At 40.6% G+C, this 22,342-nt stretch overlaps 1 protein-coding gene across 6 annotated transcripts in view; it reads left to right on the forward strand.

Annotated features, from left to right (window-relative positions):
• The first annotated feature begins 1,552 nt into the window (after nucleotides 1-1,552).
• Nucleotides 1,553-22,342, forward strand: part of AASS (aminoadipate-semialdehyde synthase) — a 28,632-nt gene continuing 7,842 nt past the window's right edge. For 3 of the 6 annotated variants that reach the window (XM_010581304.1, XM_010581305.1, XM_010581308.1), the window contains exons 1-17: nucleotides 1,553-2,223; nucleotides 3,369-3,545; nucleotides 4,201-4,285; nucleotides 5,022-5,089; nucleotides 5,204-5,350; nucleotides 6,359-6,437; nucleotides 6,530-6,657; nucleotides 6,828-6,976; nucleotides 8,171-8,293; nucleotides 8,446-8,557; nucleotides 9,088-9,147; nucleotides 9,241-9,308; nucleotides 13,236-13,354; nucleotides 17,672-17,801; nucleotides 18,676-18,786; nucleotides 20,110-20,218; nucleotides 20,649-20,789. In XM_010581304.1, the coding sequence (XP_010579606.1) occupies nucleotides 1,912-2,223; nucleotides 3,369-3,545; nucleotides 4,201-4,285; nucleotides 5,022-5,089; nucleotides 5,204-5,350; nucleotides 6,359-6,437; nucleotides 6,530-6,657; nucleotides 6,828-6,976; nucleotides 8,171-8,293; nucleotides 8,446-8,557; nucleotides 9,088-9,147; nucleotides 9,241-9,308; nucleotides 13,236-13,354; nucleotides 17,672-17,801; nucleotides 18,676-18,786; nucleotides 20,110-20,218; nucleotides 20,649-20,789 (2,118 nt within the window). In that variant the 5' untranslated portion in view covers nucleotides 1,553-1,911. Of the gene's footprint in view, nucleotides 2,224-3,368; nucleotides 3,546-4,200; nucleotides 4,286-5,021; nucleotides 5,090-5,203; nucleotides 5,351-6,358; nucleotides 6,438-6,529; nucleotides 6,658-6,827; nucleotides 6,977-8,170; nucleotides 8,294-8,445; nucleotides 8,558-9,087; nucleotides 9,148-9,240; nucleotides 9,309-13,235; nucleotides 13,355-17,671; nucleotides 17,802-18,675; nucleotides 18,787-20,109; nucleotides 20,219-20,648; nucleotides 20,790-22,342 lie in introns of those variants that run through there. The other 3 variants (XM_010581306.1, XM_010581307.1, XM_010581309.1) reach the window with 3 other exon arrangements.

Genomic DNA, 22,342 nt, shown 5'->3' on the forward strand with positions numbered 1-22,342 from the left:
GCCGCCCCGCTCCGCTCCGGCCCGGCCTCCCGCCGCCGGCGCCGCCCGGTCGCGGCGCTTCTGCCCCTGCCCGCCCGCGGCTCCCTGCCTCTCTCAGTGGGGTCCGGTTCTTTTTCCCTTTCTGCGCGTCGCCTCTCCTCCTTCAGAGGGGGCGAAACGCGCAGGCAGCGCCGCGTTTAGCTGGGTCTGGGGCGGAGGCGCAGGTTGCCCGTGCGAGTGTCTTCAGCTCGGTCTAGAAACAGGGCCCCATTCAAATCGTGTGCTGTGACCCAGCGCGTTGCTGCTGGTTCTGGTTCTGGTTCTGGTCGGTCGGTTGGTTTGTTTTGCCTTTGCTGTCTTGCTCAGCGGTATTTTAGTCCCGGTGCCAGCCGAAGTGGTGCGGGAGAGCCCCCGCAGCCCCGGTGGCGAAGGACCGGCGCTGATCGGCTCCCCGGGTCCGCCGGCCTGCTGAGGAGCCCGGGGAGGGCTCACCAGCTCTGCGGGCTTCGAATTGTAAAGTGACTTTCACCTTTACGGCGGGATGTCGGTATCTCTGCGGCTAAGCCGGAGCGTACACAGGGAGGCATGTGTGTGAACTTCTGTCCCGCCAGAGGTCACACGGAGTGTTTGCTTACTGCCCTGGTTCCCCCTCCCAGGCTGCAAGCGCAGGGCAGCTCGCTCCCTCGTGAAAGAGACACTTTTCTTCTTGTAGGACTCCTCTGTGTGAGGGAAATTTGCTCCGCTGCAGGCTTGGGTGTGAGGTAGAGTGCATTAGTGTGAACTGCTCTCACCGTTATATTTTAGTGTGCAGTAACAGTGACATTGTGTGACAAGACTTCCCCTGTTTTCGAGCGGTACCGACATGCTCTCTGAGGATCCTCTTAGTGTGCTGAAGAGCAGTGTCATAGAATAGCTCCAACCTCTGTACAGTAACTTCTGCTGGTGGACAAATCTAGCGATGGTAGTAAGACCAGACTAGGAGCTAATGTAGAGGACTGTGTCCCTCTGTTCATGCCTTCCTTCACGTGCTAGTTTTTCTGTTTAAGCAAGCCTGGAGTTAAACAGGACCTCTTAAGGCTTTAGGCGTGTAGAGACTTTACAAGATTGAGGCATGAGTACAAACAAGATTTCCCAAGTGATGCAGATACAGAGATTCATGTAATTATCAGTTAAAACTGCTTTGGAACCAAGGTTCACATCTTTGAAGCCTCTGTCTTTGAGATCCACATCTTTTAGTCACATAAATATCTGAAGTCCTTAGGCTCCTAGGTATTTGGTGCTGGACCTGTGCAGAGCCCTTGCCATTCACAGCAGAGCTAAGCAGTGGCATATATGCTTCACTGGGAGTGAAGACGAGGAGAGAGAAAATAAAGGGATAATCCTCTGCAGTGGCAATCTGTCCTAATGAAGCTTTTCCACTTTGCATAAAATTTTTATTAGGAAGAAAACCTGTCGCTCCTGGCCACGTATATGCTGATTGCTAAGCAGTAGTTAAGGGCTTGTCCTTATCTTCTATTTTCAGCTTGTGTAAGAATTAGTTATGTAAAAATACTTAGCATTGGTTTTACATATTGGGCTTTCTCTTTTAATCAACTGCTTGCATTACAGCCTGGGTTCTACTTCCTTTCTGTGTGTTTTACTTCTTACTGTTCTTGTGCAAGGTTTGATAAGTGCTTGGTCTTTGCATGTTTATGCTGGCAAATGAATTTAATTGGTATCTTTAAGTTTCCAGCATTCTTTTTAAGCTATCTAATTAAACACTTGGTACATTGAACACATTAAAAGCCTTCTTTTACAGTAGTACAAACAATTTGTTTCTGTAGCTACACCCCACAAACTGAGATGCAACAAAGTATGCTGAAAGTAAATTCATGTCTCACAAAAGTAGGGTTTAACTAGAGTATAAAGTTTCTGGTTTGTGTTTTACAGCAGATGTTAAAGGAGACCAGAATTTTTGCACAAAAAATGTTCGAAGCATATGTATACATGTATTATTTTACTACTTTGTCTTTGCTGCCATCAGGCTTTACCATGCTCCGAGCCTTTAGTCACACAAATGGTAGATGTGCGTTCCATCATGCTAAGTGTTGGTATCATCGTAAGTCTGTGCTGGCAATCAGGAGAGAAGATGTTAATGCATGGGAAAGAAGAGCACCTCTGGCACCAAAGCACGTTAAGGAATTGACGCAGATGGGATACAAGGTCTTGGTGCAGCCGTCAAACCGGAGAGCCATCCATGAAAAGGTAAGGTCCCATTTGGAGTTAGATAAGCAAAACCATAGTTCAGCTATTAACTATAGTACAGGAAAAATAATATTCAAAGGATATACATGAGAAAACGTATTATTAGTTTTGTTGTTAAGTGAGGAGTCATTGTGTCCTAGTGGAGAGAAAAAGGAGTAGTTTGTTTAGACTTTTAATGTAATGTTGGCACACTGGTGGGTTTTTGGAGTTATTTTTATTGATTTCTCGCCCTTTCATCAGTCTCTGAAGAAGTTGTCGGTGCTTTTGAAGTAGAAACTTGGGAATTCATTTAACATTGGTGGTTTTGTCTTCTGTTTGTATGGAGGCAACACTCTGAAAAATAAGCATATTTAAAAAAAAAAAGAGGAAGGAGGAATCTGGTGAATCCCATTCCTGCTCATGTAAAATGAGGAGAGAGGGTTTTTTTCTTTAATGCTGTGACCTTCAGGACTGAGAGCTTTTACAGTTCTTGTAGCAGCAGTAATACACTACTGTAAAGTATGTGAGCCAACAGACAAAAATTGAAACATAAGTAGGGAATTAGTGATCACTTGCTCATATCACCTTTTAATTAAGGCGCAGTGCTGGTTTTCACCAAAGCACAGATCACATTAGGTACACAACTACGATATTGAAAGCTGGAATTTTAATATGTTTCTGAGATAAGGGAGAACAAAAATAAATTTTGATATGGAAAAACATTCTTTTAGAAGTTGCTCTTCAGCTTGGACTTAGTCTTATACAATTTTATAAAATCACATGTCATCAGTCTTCAGATTAATTTGTCAGATTTCTCTAAACTTATTTCCAAGTATTTCAACACATTACAAAAGATTGTTCATAATTGCAATACTATAAGATACTTTAAATGTAGTAAAATATCCTTTTTGTAGTCTGTGAATTTAAGATGAAGGATTTTACTAACACGTAATTATGTTTTGGCCTTGTATAATAGGATATTAGCATGGAAATTCAGTTCGATATTTGATACCCCTTTTGATAAAGAGGTTTATGAACATATCGCATGCAGTAACTTGTTTCTGCTTTGTAGAATTATATATTTGAGGTCTGTTCTAGTTGCTTATGTGCTGAGATCTGAATATGAAAAAACTAGAAAAATTTACTTTGATTTTTCTCTTTCATAGGATTATGTCAAAGCAGGTGGCATTATTCAAGAAGATATTTCCGAGGCTTCTCTGATACTAGGTGTGAAGAGACCTCCAGAGGACAAATTAATCCCTAAAAAGAACTATGCCTTCTTCTCTCACACTATTAAAGCCCAAGAGGCAAACATGCCTCTTTTGGATGAGATTCTAAGACAGGTAAATTGCGTCACAGCGAAGACAGTTGGCTGTTAGCATGGGGTGGAAACTGAACCTAACGCTGAAGTGTGATCGAAAGCTTGCTGCCTAGCGTGGTTACTTTCAGCATACATATTTGTAGAGGGCTAACGAGGACTGTTTTCAGTATCCTTTCCTGGAGCTGAGTATTTCTTGCTCAGAGGATCTCGTGCTTGCAGCGCTACTCTGTTTATGTGTGTAAGGCAGATGAGTTGCAAGTATCGTGTGCTAAGGGGAGGTTCATGCTGTGTGAGCACAAAGGCTTGTTGGAAAGTTATTAAGCTGGAGTGCGTGTTGGTCGTTAGAGAGGGAGGCAGCCAGTTCACTCAGAAAGAGCAGCCTCTTGGCAGAGGATGTGAATGGGTCTGCAGCAGCTGAAGTGGCCCATTGGAGAGCTCTGTGCCAAGAGTGCACGGGCAGTGCAAAGACTCTTTGAAACAAGAATTCAATGCAACCTTTAGTTTTTTATTTTTATACTTACATCTTGTTATGAATTACTTGCCTTTCTCATATATGCCCATCAGCCTCTATCACGAAGAATGACAAAAGCATATGAAAAGGTAGTTCCTAGGAGAGCAACGTGCCACTGACTGCATTCACTGAAAATTTTAATACTCAGTTTGCTATGTATTTTCAGGAAATTCGACTGATTGACTATGAAAAAATGGTTGATCATAAAGGAATGCGAGTTGTGGCCTTTGGAAAGTGGGCTGGTGTAGCAGGTATAGTGCATAAAGTAAAGGCAGGCTTGCAACAAGTAACTTCGTGTAATACTTCTGGTTGTCTACGTTTCCTGAAAGTTGAGGCTTGCAATGCATTTTTAACTGCATTTTTAACTCCTGCTTTTAAGAGCTTTTTTCCATTCTGTTTTGTGCTCCCTACTTTTGATGAGACTACACATCAAATAGTCCTGTGGATTGCTGGCAAATCTACTATTTTATGTTGTCTGGAAGTCCCATTTGTCTATTCAACTAATGTGAGGCAGACTAAATATCAAGAGATCAACTGAGTAGGCTTTTGAAAGAAATGGCTGCTGTCAATCCTGCGAGTTTGAACAACATCTGTTTGTCACTGTTATACATTTACACTGATTTTTGTGAGGCATGGTTCTCATTCCTTTCTACTGAACTTCAACTCTCTTTCATCAGGAGACTGTCTTTATTATCTCCTTCTTTGGAATCTGGTGATGTGGATGCATCTCATAAAAGGATAGCCGAGTATTAAATAGTGCTGAAATGCATAATGTGGGCCAAGAGCAGGTTTAAGGTCATGGCCTGCTACTGAATTTCTCCTTGCCTGGTTTTATGTAGACTTTCCTTAGAAGTAAAGTATTAATATTAGAACACGGGCAAAAATATCCAGGATGATTTTAGACTTCAGCCAGTCTCTGCAGTTTCTAACTGCATATTCCTAATTAACACTGATGGTCTGATTTTCCTTTTTTTGTTTTAACGATAGGAATGATCAACATTCTGCATGGATTGGGATTACGATTTTTAGCCCTGGGACATCACACTCCCTTCATGGTAAGAGTATAGGTGTATGTATTTTTCTTTAGCAAAAATGACATTCGAGCATCTGCTAATTATCTGTATTTGAATATGGAAAATATCTTGATGGTTCTGTGCCTTTGATTGCAGCACATTGGGATGGCGCATAACTACAGGAATAGCAGTCAGGCTGTGCAGGCAGTACGGGATGCCGGGTATGAAATTTCACTGGGATTGATGCCAAAGTCAGTTGGGCCCTTAACATTTGTGTTTACAGGCACTGGTAATGTTTCTAAGGTAAGAATTCTGTCCTCAAGATGAAATGCTATATTATTTTTAATAGAACTTCTTGGCATATGATGCCTATCAGGTTAAATGGGTTGATGGGTTAATTTTGTTTGCTTAGACTTCAGGTTTTCCTTTCCTAGTAAGAATTTTTAAGTACCCTAAACTAATGCCTTTAAGATGAGATCATGCCTGACAAGGCTGACCGTGCTAACTTCTTACCATGAAAAATGGGTTAAGTCTTACTGCTCCTCTCTCCTTTCCCACCTGCATGATTTTTGTCTCCTGCTCTCCCCTCTGTTGACTCTAGGCTCACAAGATATGTTGAATCACCCCATTAAAGTGTGGGGGGAAAGAATTATTTTTTCTAATACTTGCTGAGTTTTTATATCTGTTTTCATAGCATTGACTTAGCTTATAAGTGCTGGACTTCAGAGCTATTTTCTGTGGCATAGAGCAAAGGCATACCCCTGGTTTTGGCAACAAAGATCAGTTAACTAGGCTCCAGCTATAAAATGAAATTACTGCCTATGCGAATGTGTGCTTTCTGGACGAAAGGATGGCATGTCTGAAAGGCCTGTGTTCTATGATCACAGCTTGTTGGGAAAGTCATTTTGAAGTTCTTTGCCTTTAGAACAGCCTGGTTGGTGAGGAGTGGCTCCAGGGGTCTTCCCTAAAGAGAAACTGCTGCTCAGACTGGCAGCAAAACCATCTATTGTGGCTGAGTTGAGGCCTCCCAGCTCTGCCATTAGAAATATAAACCAGGCATTGGATTGTGGGTCAGGCATACTGCAGTAATGGGGAATGATGTAAATTCCTTGTGAGTAGAGCCCAGGCAGCTTTGTTTTGGGTAAGCGGGGGCATGTGTGAAACGGCTTGTACATCTCTGAAGATGTTCTCTGGCAGGACTGTCAAGTTGTGCATGGCTTTTTTTTACATTTGTTTTCACAGACCAGATGAGCAGTGTTACTCTACCTTTATCTTCTCTGCTCATTCTGAATCCTACTTCATGGTTTACAGGGTGCTCAAGAAATGTTCAATGCCCTCCCATGTGAATTTGTGGAACCACATGAGTTAAAGGAAGTTTCCAGATCTGGAGGTATGCTGTGACAATAAAGTGATTGAAAACACTGGAAGCCTTTTTGTCCAAGTATAACAGCTAATTTTATTTATTTATTTTTTTAACCTCAGACCTCAGAAAAGTCTATGGGACAGTGTTAAGTCGTCACCATCATCTTGTAAGGAAATGTGATGGACTATATGACCCCGTAGACTATGATAAACATCCAGAACTTTACACTTCTCGCTTTAACACTGACGTAAGCACCTCTTCTGTTCTTTTATGGAAGGTTTTCCACAGAGTGGTGGTAGTTACTACACCTTTGCATATCCATCGATTAGGAGCATTCATTTAAAACACTTGACCAGGTGCTTTCAACTTCTTAAAGTACTAGATGAGAACATCAGGCACCTGTAACTTTCTTTGCAGGTTGCACCTTACACAACTTGTTTAATTAATGGCATATACTGGGAACAACATACTCCTCGCTTGTTGAGTCGACAGGATGCTCAGAAGCTGCTGGTGCCAGTTAGATCTGCTGCTGGTGCAACAGGGGGCTGTCCTGAGTTACCACACAAGTAAGACACTTCAGTTCACTCGTAACAATTCTGTAGCGCCATAATTAAGTCATAATGTTAGGCAGTTTCACAGCAGTATCTACCAAATGATTCTGTTTCTTACGTCCTCCTTGCATGTTGCATAATGCCCCATTGATTCTGCTTTTGTCCTTCTGTGCTTTGCAGTCTTGTTTCTACAGTTTAGAGTTTTTGAAAACATCACAGTACAAATGATTGACAGGTATCAGCTGTCTTTCTGCAAAGGTAGTTCTGCCATTGATCCTTGTGCAGCCTCCAATACAAAGAGTGCGACATCTGGGAAGTGTACCTGCTGCACCATTATTGCTAGAAGTCTCTATGCCTGAGCAGAGCTTGTTGGCCAAGTTCTTCCTACCCTGTCATTTGGCTTCTGCAAGTTCAGTAACTGTTCCTTAACACCTCTGATTTCTGCAGCAGGTAGCAGAAATGCTTCATAACCCTGAATAGCTTTAAGGATGTAACATGGGGTACAAATCCAGGGTTAGTCTCCTTTCAGCATGGGTGGGACCCACCCTTTCTCTAATAGTCCTGTGTAATAGTTCTCCAGGAGACTGGTCTGGCAGTGGGTTTGGGGAAGATGTGGCAACGTATCCTGGTGAGGAAGCAGGTCTTTGTCTCTTCTCTGCTCACTCTTGGCACCTTTCTTTCTCTCACATGACAAATAAAGAATTTAAGTGTTAACCTTGAGTGGAACCAGAGATTGTGAGTTAGGCTCATGAATGCTCCACCTGCCCCAGCTATCTGTGAACTGAAAGGAGGCAGCCACTTCTTCAGGTTTCCCTTTATGCTGATGAAGTTATTCTAGTGCAGGACTGCCCATTGACAGCTCGGGGGAATTGGTAGATGGATAATGAATGGGAGGTGTTGGCAGCACATGGATTACAAAGAAGAAATGATGAATGAGTGGATTCTCCTGGTCTTTGAGAAGTTACACATGAAATATGGATCCTGTTGATGAGAATGGAAATTTTATGACTACAGTAGGACCAGATTTCCATTATGTTTCTCAATGTCATTGTTTGTGTTGACTTCTAAATTGGTTAAGATGAATGAAACTACAAGTCTGATAGATCTTCTCACGTTTATTTACTGTTTACTTGTGATCTTTTATATCTACATTTCTTAGTAATTTGGGTAATGCTCTATTCCTTCGTCTTTTTTGTTTAATGGCTTTAGACTTCTGGCAATATGTGACATTTCAGCAGACACTGGAGGATCCATAGAATTTATGACGGAGTGTACAACAATTGATAGTCCATTTTGTATGTATGATGCTGACCAGCATATTATTCATGACAGGTGGGAGAAGCTTTAATTTTTATTGCTTGCCTCTGTAATTTGTACAGTGAAACATTATATTGAAAAATCATGCGTTTAAAACACTTCTGAAAGGTGGTACTTTTCAGGTACCAAGGAGAAGTAGTTTAGAAGAGCTGTGTTCTCTCTTTCAGTGTTGAAGGCTCTGGGATTCTGATGTGTTCCATTGACAATCTGCCAGCACAGCTTCCTATAGAAGCAACAGAATACTTTGGCGATATGCTTTTCCCATATATTGAAGAGATGGTAAGGTCTTATGTGTCCAACACGAAGGTAAAAGTCTCGGACTTTGGTCTGCTTGTTTATTGCTTTTCTGGTCTCCTGTATATGTTCAAAAAGAATCTGCTGTAGAACATAACTGACTTTGTACTTCAAAAAAAGAAAAAAAGCTTTCTAAGTCTTGAGGCAATACTTTCAAAAAGCAACATGTGAATGAGACATTAGTGACCTGGATGTCTTAGGGATTTGTCAAGAACACTTTCTGTGGGCAGGAAACAGGCTCTGGCAGGTAGTTCATTGCTCCTGAACCCTGCAGTAGATGTCTAAATCTGATTTTCTTGGGGCACTCAACAATCACTCGCAATCAGACTGCTGTTTGAATTCCTGTATTTTCATAAAAGTCAAATGACACTGATCAGGGCCAGGAGAATTTGGGATCTACAAGATACTGGTATTGTTGCATGCATTTAAATGTTGCTTAAAATCTTGAAGTTTTAGTCTGAAAAAAAATATGGGAAATAAAATGACCTGATTTAAAATAACTTATATCTCCATAGCTGTTATCAGAAGGCTCAGAACCTCTTGAAAGCCAGAAGTACTCATCTGTTGTTCGAGATGTAAGTTTTGCAATTTGGCACTCTGCTTGTCTTCCTCTGCTTTAAAACATACAGGTACAAAAAACCCTCAAAATTTGTTTCGTGTATTTCTAGGCAGTGATTGCATCCAATGGCTCACTGACAGCTAAGTATGAATATATCCAGAAATTGAGGGAGAGCAGGTAATGTATAGCTTCTTAAAATTCAGAATTTAAAAAACCAAACAAACACTTGTCTGCATTCTATCTTCCGTTTTGCATTTATTTACTCTTGTGTTTTGGTGGAATATTGCTATATTACACTGTGTCTAAGTGTCTCCTAACTTGATGATTTCCTTCTTTCTTCATGGACATTGCCTGAATCATTAACGTGTTGTTAGTAACTTATATTGAAGTTGAGAAAGTGGTCATTCTTCTCTTTCTTACATTATGAAGATCATTTTACCAGAGGCAGAAAGCAGCCACATGCCAGTATTATTCTGTTACTCCTTGCCCTTTTAAAATGTATATAACATGCAGTCCTTTGAAAGGAATGGCTGAAAAGAAAAGGCTCTCTAATATACCTTGAATCTAGTTTCCCCTAGTATGGCTCAAGTGCTGTGCTGTATAGCATTGTTCTGTGACTGTATGTATTCAGGAGCCTCTGTGAGACTCTCAGACTTTTCATTATATTCCTGGAGCTACAGCTTTAGCTACCACTTCATCCATAACCTGTCTCGGTAGTTACCCGCCAGTGGTAATGTGAAAGAAGTAGCATTGAGTGGATTAAGCTAACAAAAGTATAAATAACCTGGATATCCCTTCCCCTAGCTCCCTATTATTAACAAACACCTATGTTTTACCTATGAAAAGTGTTAATTTGACAACAAGTGGGTACCTCTGGCTTCATGTTCATAGTCAATGCCAGCTGCACTGTACATCATATAAAAGTTGAAATTGGTCTGACCACAAGCACTGCATGCCCTATGCACTAAAAGCATAGTGTGTTGACTTTTGCATGCCAAGCTACTCCAGTTTCCTTTGGGAACTTTGGGAGTTCTGGTTATGAACTTGTGCATGATGAACTACAGGTGCATTTTCCACCCGTAGTAACATGCTGTTTGCCTCTCAAAGACTTCAGCTCACAGTGATTTTTGTTGTGTGCTGCTTGGTAGACCACCTCAAGAGGCTGTCTCAGTAATAAATTTTCTTATTCCTCACACAGCATGATGATCTGTTTGTTTGTTTTTTTTTTTTCTTTCTTCATAATCGCTTGCATGGTCTTGTGTGAACTACTCTGAGAATCTGGAGACTTCATTCTCAAGGGGTTTTTTGTGGGTAGATTTTTGATATTTCTGCAGACCTGTGTGTTGCATGTGATGTTCAGTTGTTCATTGGTGTTGCTCGCTTAGCTGTCAGAAAAGCAAGACCTGCTAACAATACCCTCCTTTACTTTGCAAACTTTGGAGATGATGCAAATGAAAGCAGGGATTTTACTGCTCAAGGTGTGATGGTTTAGCTGGAGATGGGCTCTTGTTTAGAGCCTGTAGGAATTACGTGGCTTGTGTTATTACTCTAACAAAGTATTGTGCTGTGTCTAGTTTAGTTTCTGAGGGCTCTAGAATAATTGCTTATACCCTTTGGAAGTCCATGATCATTTCAGACATAAGATAGCTGGACTGTATGAGCTGAACTGTCTTGGGTGCCATTAGAATGCAGGAGCACTTTGATTTACTGAACTTATCTCCATCTTTTCACCTTTACTTGCTTCATACCTGCGACTGGTTCCTCATCCACAACTGCAATGGCATATCCCATTAACAGTGTGGACCTCTAAGTATTACTGTTATTTGTTCATCGATAAACATAACTGAATTATTTAAACTTGTATGTAGAGAATAGGCATAATCTGAAATATTCTTTTCTGGGACTGTGTAGATTCTGTTCCCATTCTTGGTGGGTCATTTAGCAGCTCATGTTTGTGCCTGTCCTAGAGCAGACGTGCTATGTTTGATCCAAGCGTGACCTCATTCTAGACACTGGAGAAGTTTTTAATAAATAGGATAAGAAGTTTGATTGCAAAATCCAGCTTGCTTTCATGTTGGAAGTCTTCCCTTTGTCAACACTGTTGCTCCAAGCTCCTGCATGCCACTGCTGCTCCCTATTAGTAGAGGGTGGAGTGGAATTCTTTTTCTTCCCTTGCCTGTGAGCGTGTAGCTGTGGAAGAAGATGTTCTATTAGAATTGATAGTAGTAGGAGGAAGGTCCTTGGGTTTGTCATATGAAAGGATATGATGGGCTTAGGAGGCTTTCTGTGAATGGATTAAGTCATGATTTAAGTTTTTAAAAAAAAATCAAATCTGTAAAACTTGGATGAAGGTCAAAATGCACAGTAATCTGTAGTAATAAATTGGATAGATTAGAGAGGTGATACATTGGTACATCTCATTCGTATTTAGTGAATTGAAAAGAATGACTGTTAAAAATTTTAATCAAACCAGAAAGTGGAGGAAGGGAGGATGGAACATGTGGAATTTTGGAGAGTAATTCAAGCTTTACAGATACTCAGACACAGATAGTAGGCTTGAATGTGCTTCAGACAGATGGTACAGATACATCTGGTATTGATTTAACTCTTTTCACTCGGAGTAGTCTTTCAAAGCTATTGTTTGAGGCCTTGCTCCCCCAAATGTATGTGGGTACTTCATGCCATGCTTCAGGTCATGCAATACCGCTTTTGTTGTCATGCTATTAGGTATTGCTCTGGCAGGCTCCAACACCATCCTTCATTATTATGGCCATTTTTGAACCGAAAAAACACAACCGAAAATTGAGTTATGGATGCCATGTGGAGCCCCAAAAAGGTCTGAACCAAACATTATTTAGAAGACATATGGTTAGTCCTCTTCTAAGGACAATAGCTTTAAGCAAAGTGGACATGAGCTTGTCAGGTAGAGGTCAGGAATCTCTCTGTGGCATAATCCACAATGCAGTATATGCCTTTGTAAACTCTCAGTAGATAAAGGGGAAACTGAGGAACTTGCTTATACACTTATGAAGTTTCCCATAAGTCTGTATCTTCAAAGGTCCTACCTATTTATTGAAATTTGTTTTCAGGATATGGGATAAGAAAGGCCAAACCTCAATCTCCATTAATTAGGTGAAACAACAGGGCAATGAACAGCTTCCTTTTCTTCAATGATAAAAAGTGCTTTAAGAAAATTTTTTTTATTTGTTAAGTAGTTTTTATCTGCATAGTGATGATATGTTAGACATACAGTTTTACAGTCCTAATTTTACAACATAATGCAAATCTAAGCTAAAAGGAAAAATAATTATAAACAACCAAAATATGTTTTCCTACTATAATTTACACATTTATGAAAGCATATTTAAACAACTGCTGAACTGCTGAACGTTATTCTGGTTGGCAAAAAGAAATGCAAAATCTGATGTGAATACATTTTATGTTGAAAGTCAACAGGAGAGCTACTTAAGTTTATTTAGGAATGTAGTAGAAGCTTCATTGAAACACTCTGTGATGGTTTTCAAATCTGAGTTCTTGTCTGCAAACAGGATTTCTTAATTGGGCATTAACTTTTATTTGACTTTTATTGACTATCATGTTCATATGATGGCCTAATGTGAACCTAGTATAACTTCACTAAAATATGCTTTCACCAGCATGGTTTTGTGTACTTCAGCAGTTACCCATGATGTAAAGGGAGGAAGGCAGAGCCTGGAATCCCTTTCTGACAGCCCAGCATGACATAGACAGCTTGGCAGTCCTCAAGTGATCAGGTTATAGTAATTTGGCCATTGGGAAAAATATTGTGACAACTGAGGAAAAATTTGTTGAAGATCCAGTAGCAGTTGTAGAACCAGTGGCGATGTTGATGGATTTGATCATGTTTATGTCAGAGGAAAGAAACTAGAAGTTATGCAGCAGAAGAATGGAAGCAGTACTAGACAGCAGTTGCCCAGTCTTGGGTTAGGTAGCCAGGAACTTGACTTGGTCTGAATAGAGCTTGTGGTTTGTAGACTTACTAAAACATATTTATTCTGTTAGCTCTAGCAGCTTACAGTTTGCTGCTTCTGTGTGGGTTTTAATTTTGCCTGTAACACCTCCTAGGGAACACGCTCAGCTGCAGAAGATGGGTAATAAGAAGGTTTTATTGCTCGGATCTGGCTATGTTTCTGGCCCTGTACTTGAATATCTCACTAGAGATTCCAGCGTTGACATCACAGTTGGTATGTAAGACTCTGCTTGTTTTTAATGGAAAAATTATGTCTTATTTAAACCTGCTAGCATGGCAGAACCTTTCTCATAAGTGGGTCTGGTTCTGAGAACAGATGAAGAAAATTGGTGTTATTATGCATAGCAGAAAATGATTTTGTAGCTTTCTGAGCATTTGGAGTTTATATAATTGATTTGAAAATGACATAGCCACATTAAAAGTTTACTGTTTGCATGTATAACCTATAGGCAAGTTAGAAATATTTGTCCTTCTAACCTGCTTTGGGCTTGGGATTGGTTTTGTAGCTAGTCAGTCACTTTTGTTGGTGTTTGGCTGTGTTTTCAGACTCACACAAGAAGAAGATGAAATTGTTTTTATAGACATCTGTATGAGTGAAGCCACTGCTGTTGTTATAACCAGTACTGTGGTGGTAAACCTTCAGACCCTGACCTTCCCATCAGTTCCACATGCCTGCTTGTTTATTCCTCTGTTTTGGTTTTATCTGTAGCATATTTCAGGCTGAGCATCTCAGAAACACTTTTCTGTACCCTCGATGATGACTTTACCCTGATTCTGTGATATCAGATTTAAAACCCAGGCTGTATCGCCTGAAAGATACTTTGCTGGGAAGTGGTTTCCTTTAAAACTTACTGTTGTATTTCTGTTTATTTTTGTTGTTGTTATTGTTGTTGCTTTGGTTTGTTTTTTCCCTGCATGCTACTTTCATTCTTGGCTGCTTTTGCTACCCTTTGCAGTGATAACCATCGTACTTTTAACCCTTAGGAAAAGATTTACAAGGAAGAAGAGGGGAACTCTACTGTTATCACCACTGCCTGATGCAGTGATCGGGGAAGGATTACAGCAGTGTCCATTCCCTCATCGGTACGGAGGCTGCATCTAGCACCTGCAATACAGTAGTAGTAAGGGAAACCAGTGAACTGAAAGATCTGTTTTGCCAAGCACTGAGCAAACATAGCAGGTGCCTCTTATCTGGGTAGCTTAAAAGCATGCAGTTTCTACAGCACACACAAAAAAAGCTCAGAAGGAAAGACACACAAATATGTTACTTGTCTGATACTTGACAGCAGGCAGGTAGATGAAGAAAGCATAAAATGCACATCGCAGTGCCACATTTGGTTCCCTACTGTTAGGCTACACCACTTTAAATCCAAATGACAAAGATCTTAATTGGGAAACCTTCATGTAATCAACGTTTTTTGGTTTGAATTTGTAGATGATTTTGCCTAGCTCTTTTCTCTCAGCACAAGTTGATTACTAGGGTACATAAAATCGCTCTCTGGCAATGTTAATTTCCCATTGACTTTGCAAAGGCCATAAGGAAATAAGGCCCTATATTAGAGGCACAGATGCTTTTAAATCTCTGTAAGCCTGTGCCCTACCTGCTGCCTTCATTGCCCACTCCTTTCTCCTGCCTGTGTTCCAATTGCCATCCTTGTGCTGGCAGCATGGTGAGCCAGGACAGGAAACCAATGCGCTTTTAGTCAGATGTGGTAAATACTGGTTGCTTTAACCTGGATCTCTTTTTCAGTTCTGCTTTGCTTATAATGGTAAGTGTTGGTGGCAGTAGGAGCAAGATAACAGGAAGGAACAAGTGGAGACAGGCAGAGACTGGATTTCTCCCTTTTAGTGGTAATAGTAGCATATGCAGGATTGGTAGGACTAAGCCATAGGTAAATATTGAAACTAGTCAGATTGAATCTGGGCCTTTTAGTCATATTTGGCCTAAGCAAAAACTTAATGTTTGTATCTTTGTTCTGTTAAAAATGGTGAATGCTGTGAAATGTTTTTGTTTTAAGCTATTAAGCTATTCTTGGGTCTAAATAGGAATTCAGTTAACCAGATTATCTATAAACGTATGGCTATGTGGAATGAGGGATGGGGTAAGCTTTTCTGGGCACATGTTTATTTACTAAATTTGTTAGTTAGCTGTGTTGAACCTGCGTGTTCATCAAGACCTTAAAACTAGTTAAGGTTTTCCTGTCTCACTTGAACCAAGCACAGCCTGAAAAAGAAAAACAAATTTTCCTTTTTGGACTTTTTCCCCTCCTGGCCTTCTAATCAGGTTCTTGCTTTTCAGTGAAGTAGTCTGTGCTTTTGCGGAACTAGCTACTACCACCAAAAACTGACTGAATACTTCACCTCTGCATTTATTTGGCCAGGTTAGAGAAGTGAACATTTTTAAAACCAGGAGAAAATATATACTGCATAGTGACCTAAAATACTTCAGGCCTCAAGATAAATTGTTGCACTGATTGAAAATGGTTGTTTTTCAGCAGGATGATGCTAATCCCAAACCAGTTTACTTTTAAAACATATTGGGCATACAATTTTTTCCATTGCAATCTTCCCTTAAGAGTCGATGCAACACAGTATTTCATTAAATTGGGAAGCACTGGACATGCCTTTTCTGTATGTCCATGTGAAAGTCAAAGCAAGAATAAAACCTCTGCCTGCTTCAATGCTATTTAATTATTCTGTTTCACATGGGGTTGTAAACCTGCAAGGAAAGGCACTTTTTGGGGTCGGCAATTATTTTTTATTTTTTCCCCTACCTTTCTAGTTGTGCAGTGCTTCTCCAGCAAATTGATGAACTCATGAATCCCAATAGTATTTAATATATCTAGGACCACGATGCAAGTTTCTGGCATTCTAGTTTTCTCCTACACCTTGTTCTGCCAAGCAGACCACTGCATGACTCATTTAAGTAAGGGTTGCTAGACCCAAGGGGTGATGTTCCCCCCAAATAAAGCATGAAGATCAAGCCTATTGTGTGATTGCCCACCAAATAAATAAGGAAAAGAAAAACTGCTGCTTGGTTTCATAGTACTGTATGTGGGATGTCACTGAGTTCCTACTCGTTACTCTGACTTCTGTTCTCTTTCTCTCCTTTTAAAGTTTTTCTTTTGTCTGATCCTTTTGACTCCCTACCCCGAACAGCTTTTCCACTAATACTCTACCTCCGAAAAAATACTGGTCTGCCTGAATGGGCTAGTCATACTTTTCACTGGGCATAGCAGAGCTGTTGTTACATTTTTCTGCTGGTCGTCTTTATTTTATTTTTCCCAGACCTTGCGTGGTACGTTTATTGTTCTAGTTCTTCTCCTATATCAATAGAAGTGTTTACTACAGCTCTTGCCACTTTCTTGTGATCTCTCTCTAAAACTTTTCTCTAGCCTGAGTGTACACATCCAAGTGCCCCTCTTGTGTGACTGTTATTTGTAGTCTTCACCCTCAAACACTTTCTTTAATTGATCTGCTTCTAGATCCAGGATAATAGTGTATTTCTAAGGATTCCAAAATAACCTGCTTTTATCCTTCCATTAGTGGTTTGGTCACTTGTTCTTTGAAAACTTTGTAACGTCTTTTTCAGTATGTTTTGATACTTACCAAAGAGTGGCAGGTGTTCATCTGAGATATCAAAGACTGAACCTCCAGTATGTATGTTTTTTTTTAAACCTAGAATATACCTTGCCACAGGTTTTTATGAGGGGTCAGAGTTAAAGACATGGGAGTATGCGTTCGGGGTGGATCACAACCCTGCCTAGCCTATACTAAAATTGTTGGGTTTATGTAACTAGTTAATGACACTTTTGTGATGCATTTCTGCATAAGAGATGCATTCATTCAGCAGACTTTTTTTCCCTCTCCCTAAAAACCACTTAGGTGTGAATGTGTGCTTCTTTCTGTTTAGTTTATCTGTTTTCCCACCATGTGGGTGCTCAGTTACCTGGCAAATGTAGACAGTGCTGCTGTAGAAAACCATGCCGGGAGGACACGTGCACATTATGCAAGTGAGCTGGTGGGTTCTGGGGTGTCCTACTGCACAAAGATAGGTTTAACAGTCCTTTATCTCATGTTCTAGACCCACTTCTTCATAGAGTGGAAAAGAGACTTCTAGTTTTGCATAAATAATTTGTGTTGACCTAGTCTGCTGATAGGAGAACTGCAGTTAAAACTTTTGCTAAAGTACACCCACAAAGTTGCTGATTGGTTACAAGTCTGTTCTTGTTACACAATTTAGCAGTGAGTGGTTTGTTACTTCTGAGATTAAGTATTCTTTGTAGATTTTTGTTCTTGAGTTATAGCTGCTATGGCTTGACACTAGCACTTGATAATAAAATTGACTGCTTTAGGGGAAGTAAGGTGCTTTATGCCCGATTTCTCTTCAGTCGTTAGTGAAGGAAAACATCCGTGCAACTGTTTCTCTTTGGGAAGAAGGAGGTGTGTGTAAAGCACAATTGTATGTGGGAGTGCTTTGGATTTACCTTCATCTTTAGGTAACAGTTGATGTGTTTTACTTTTAAAACAGCATCTGTCATGAAGGAACAACTTGAACAACTGACGAAAAAATACAGCAGCGTTACTTCAGTTCATATGGATGTCATTAAGCATGAGGAAAAGCTGTCCTCTTTGGTGAAGAAACATGACCTTGTGATCAGGTCAGAATTCTGTGTAGAACATGATAGGCTCAACCCTAAGTCATGCTGCTTCTTTCTCCTAGTCCAACATGGTAACTTTTTTTTTACTGCCCAAGAACTAGGGTCATATTTGTGTATGTAAATAGTTGTAACTGGCCACTGCCTTCTCAGGTAGCCAGGCATCAGGACTTTAAAAGGGGCTTTGACTGCAGCATCTTTTTAGAAGCGTTCACTAGTTACGTGGACAGCCTTCTTAGTGTGAGGGGCCAGTTGCGTCCACCAACGTATGTGTTCCTGGGATCAAATTTGCATATTTGCAAGAGGAGGCAAAATTCTGACATCTTGGCCATTTCTCTTAAATATCTCATTAAGAAAGATTTCTTTCCAGGTATCGAAACGGGAGGAAATGACTTCATAGTCCTTGCCATTTTGTCCCTTTTGCCACAGATGTCATGAGTGTTGTTTCCTTTCCAGGTAGAGCATGCTTTTCACAAAGTACTTCAGCAAGATCATTGTAATGCAAGCTTTCTCAAGGATGGTTTTACAGTTTTGCATCTTCTAAACCTCCACCATGCCTGTTTAGAAGGTGGCCTTGAAAAGAGTTCAGTGGTTTGTTTTTTTATAAAGAGAAGTGTGACAAAAGGTGCTGTCTAAAGAAAGATTCCCCTATTGCCCTGTGCCCTGTTCTGAGTGCATACAATAATGCTCTTCTGAGTAGCGTTGGAGGGTAGCATTTCACTTATGTAGGTATGAAACTGCTCAGGGCAAGGCAGGTATGACTGTTGCATTTACTTGAGCTCTTCTGTAGGCATACAAAAACCATTTGTGAGTGTCTTTCCAGTGACAGTGTAAGTAACTGGTCGGATTTTGATGTTGCATAATTCTTCATTTGTAGTTTGCTGCCTTATTCAGCACATCCTTTGGTTGCTAAGAAATGTATTGACAACAAAGTGAACTTGGTAACAGCCAGTTACTTAACACCAGCTATGAAAGAACTCCAGGAGAGGTAAGTATGAGACTAGCATCTCCCTGGTGTTGCTTCCTTCTTTAGTGCATTATCTGAATATTTTGCAGTCCGTTACACCTGCAACGCTTATTGTGAATTACTGTTTTCTGCATTCTTTCTCCCTCCCTTTCTATGACGGAGGACTAAGTACCTTTCCCCAAAGTTGCATGTGGAGGCTGTGGCAGAGTGGAGAAATGAGTGCATACCCTAGTCTGGTCAGACTAGTGCTCTAAACACGGGAACGTACTCTTCTGCATGCCCCATCTTATTCCATGTTAATGTGCCTTCCCCTCTCTCCTCAGACTTGTTAGGGTGTTTGAGCTGGGCTGATATTCAAGCTGAGCAGCTGGGCTGTCCTGGCCTACCAGTGACAGCAAGCTTCTTTGCCATCCTTCGCACTCCCCTAATAAAAACTCTTTCTTGGCTTATTGTATCTACAGTCATATACTCCTTCATGCCACCTTCTTTTGGACAGGCCCACTATATTAGTCTCAAATTGGTGACAGTTCTAACTATTCTAGTGTTTCTGTTGTCCTACGTACGTGATTGGAAGTCGTTTTGGGCATGGAGCTTCATCTAGGTGCTCCTCTCAGTCATGGTACTGGAACCTCTGAAGTGAATTCAAGTGAGCGAGATGAGAATTGTACGTGCTGTGTCTCTACAAAAGATAAAACAGAGAAAGCTGGACAGGTAGAGAACCAGAGTTCCAGACGATTAGGGAGGTTTAGGGGCTTCTCTCTCCTCCCCTTCTTGCTGTGATGCCAAGAGGTCATATCACATTCTCAAAAAAAAAAAGAAAAAGACACTTCTCATTTGTCAAAACACGAAGTGATTTTGAAAATAAAATAAGTCGCCTCAGTTACTGTGGTGGTAACTGAGCTGCTCTGGGAGTGTAGGCAACTGTTAAAAAAGAAAACCCAACTGCTTGTAATTTGGGAAAGTAGGCCTTTCAATCTTTTTCCACCACAGGAGCTGTTTAAGGCAATCATGACTAGCTCTGTGCTGTCCTCTGCATTACTACCTTCATACATTATAGCACTGTCCAGGAGAATGTGGGATATGGAGTAGCTGGTAGAAATTTCTTTTTCCACCAGCCCCTAGATGTTGCAGCAAAGTAAGAGAAACCAAGGCTACAATGACTCTCAGACAATTGTCACCGTTCAGGTTTTAACAACTGATTCTGTTTTTTTCCACAAGCTGCAGACAGAGCCCAGAATTTATTGTGTTTAGGGAAGTTCTCTGGGCCTTTGTTAGACAGATTTCCTGAATAAAAGGCCAGTAATAGTGAATATTCTGACAGCTCTGCATTTCTGTAATTTTTAGCGTAGAAGCTGCTGGTATTACAGTTATCAGCGAAATGGGTTTGGATCCTGGTCTTGACCATATGTTGGCGATGGAATGTATTGACAAGGCAAAAGAAGTTGGTGCTACGGTAAGGTTGGCAGGTAGTGCATAGTTCTGCCAAGATTTTATTAGTAAAGTTGTTCCTTTAACACCAGCCAGTTCTGGGGCATGTCACTGATGTGTAATGGACTCTGGATACCTTACTTTTTCTGATGCTTGGAATTTGGTGTCAACTAATCCAATTAGTGAGACCATCAACTAAGATGGCTTTGCCCCAGTGTATGTTTTGGTTTCCTCTCCTTTACGGATGGTGCCTTAAGTGTGACATCTTGACACTGTTGCTCGGTGAAATTCTTTAGGTTTCCCCTGTCCACTGTAGATTCGATTTGGCCCATTTGGGGCATAACATCAATAGAAAGTTTTAAGAACTAATGGGGATTCTGCAGGGTGGCTCTGTTCTGTTTGCATCCTGGTCTGTCTTCTCTTCATCGTTTCTTTCCTGTGGGTAACTCTGACAGGTTGTATCCTACACTTCTTTCTGCGGTGGCCTACCAGCTCCAGAGCACTCTGACAATCCTCTGAGATACAAGTTCAGCTGGAGCCCACAAGGAGTGTTGCTGAATACAGTTCAGTCTGCTACGTATTTAAAAAATGGAGAGGTGAAGTAATCCTAACATTTCCATTTAAAGCCAGACAAAGAAGGTGGAATTGGGCTAAGGAGGGAATTGGGATTTGTAAGCTGCTGTGTTTACTTTCAAGCTGGTTACAGTCAGTTGCCTAAGCAAGTTGCATACATCACTTAATCCTGTGTTTGGAGTGTGATGGTGCCTGGCTGCTGCCATCTTAATTCTTACTTGCTGTATGGAATCTGATTGCAATGAAGGAGCATGCTCTAATGACTAAAGCACTGGATTGAGGTTGGTGTTCTGGGTTCAGCTTCCAACCCTTTTGTGTGTTGCTTTTGCCACTTAATTGCCCTGTCTTTGGCTCTGTGAATAAAAGGTGAGAGTGCATCCTTCAACTTGCTTTTCTGTCTAGTCATGTTTGTAAACCAAACAGCTTCATTCTGTACTTGCACAGTGTATAGCAGAACTCTCTGATTTCTTTTTCTTTTGATGCAATCTGTAATACCAGTAACCCGCTGAGTGGGTTTTGTGAAAGTGTACAGTGCTTTCTGATGTGTTTTATATAAGCTCTGTTTTGCTGTTTGTGCAGGAGTCATTAGAGTAGAGTTAACCTAGCAAATGTCACTGCATCTGTTTTATGGAAAGATTGTAACTGATTTGTGCAAAGCTATTGCAAGCCATTATCACATTTCTGCTTTCCAGTCCTATCTGTTAGATCATTCCCACTTGCTCAGAACAGTTACTGAGCAGGGGCTCTTCAAATGTCAAGGAGACTGTCTTGTATAACCACTGTAAAGTTTAGCTAATTATCTGAACTTTTTGATCTGTAGAACTGAGAAATCTTTTGAGATGTTTTATCATGACATTTTGGTGCTCTAGTGTTCTTACTGCAGTAAGAAAGGAGAAACTCAGGGATTGCACATTGGATCATTATTTAAAAAGCAACAACACATTGTTACAAGTTTCACATGAAAGAGTCTCTTGGAGAATATGAAAATGTTTCTTAATTCTGACCTGGTTCACCCGTTGCTAGGGAGAATTAGATCATGCATATGAATGATTCATTATGAGAGCACTATGCAAACTTGTCAGTAAATTGTACAATTTTTCCTCCTTGCCACTAAATCCTTAGCTGTCTTTGACTGTTGTGCAGGATTCTTCCACACTAGTGTCTTGCCTGACAAACACAGTAAGATCTTTCGGCATTGCTGCAGACTTCATTGACTTCATTGCTTTAGTCTTTCTTCTAGAAGGAAACCTTGCCGCTTTGCTCAGAAGTAACAAAATGGAGTTTGTATTGATGCTGTGTAGCAGATCTGTGTATCGCCTGCTTGAAGGAAGCGGGGTTCAAAGCTTTGGGTGGGAGTAATAATAGAATTAGTCAATTTTATTTTAAATGTTTTCCTTCCAACAGTGCATTCACTCTGTGCTTTGCAGCTGCAAGTAAAGATACACACGGGCAGCAATTTTATATCAGTGTGATATCCCCTGATTTATTTTAATCTTTAAAAAAAAAAAGAAACAAAATCCCATCCTTCTGTTTACATTTGCCTTTTCCTCCCCAGTAAAAAAAGAGAATAAAAAAA

The sequence above is a fragment of the Haliaeetus leucocephalus genome, unplaced genomic scaffold, assembly GCF_000737465.1.
Source record: "Haliaeetus leucocephalus isolate CR32 unplaced genomic scaffold, Haliaeetus_leucocephalus-4.0 Scaffold763, whole genome shotgun sequence".
NCBI lineage: Eukaryota > Metazoa > Chordata > Aves > Accipitriformes > Accipitridae > Haliaeetus > Haliaeetus leucocephalus.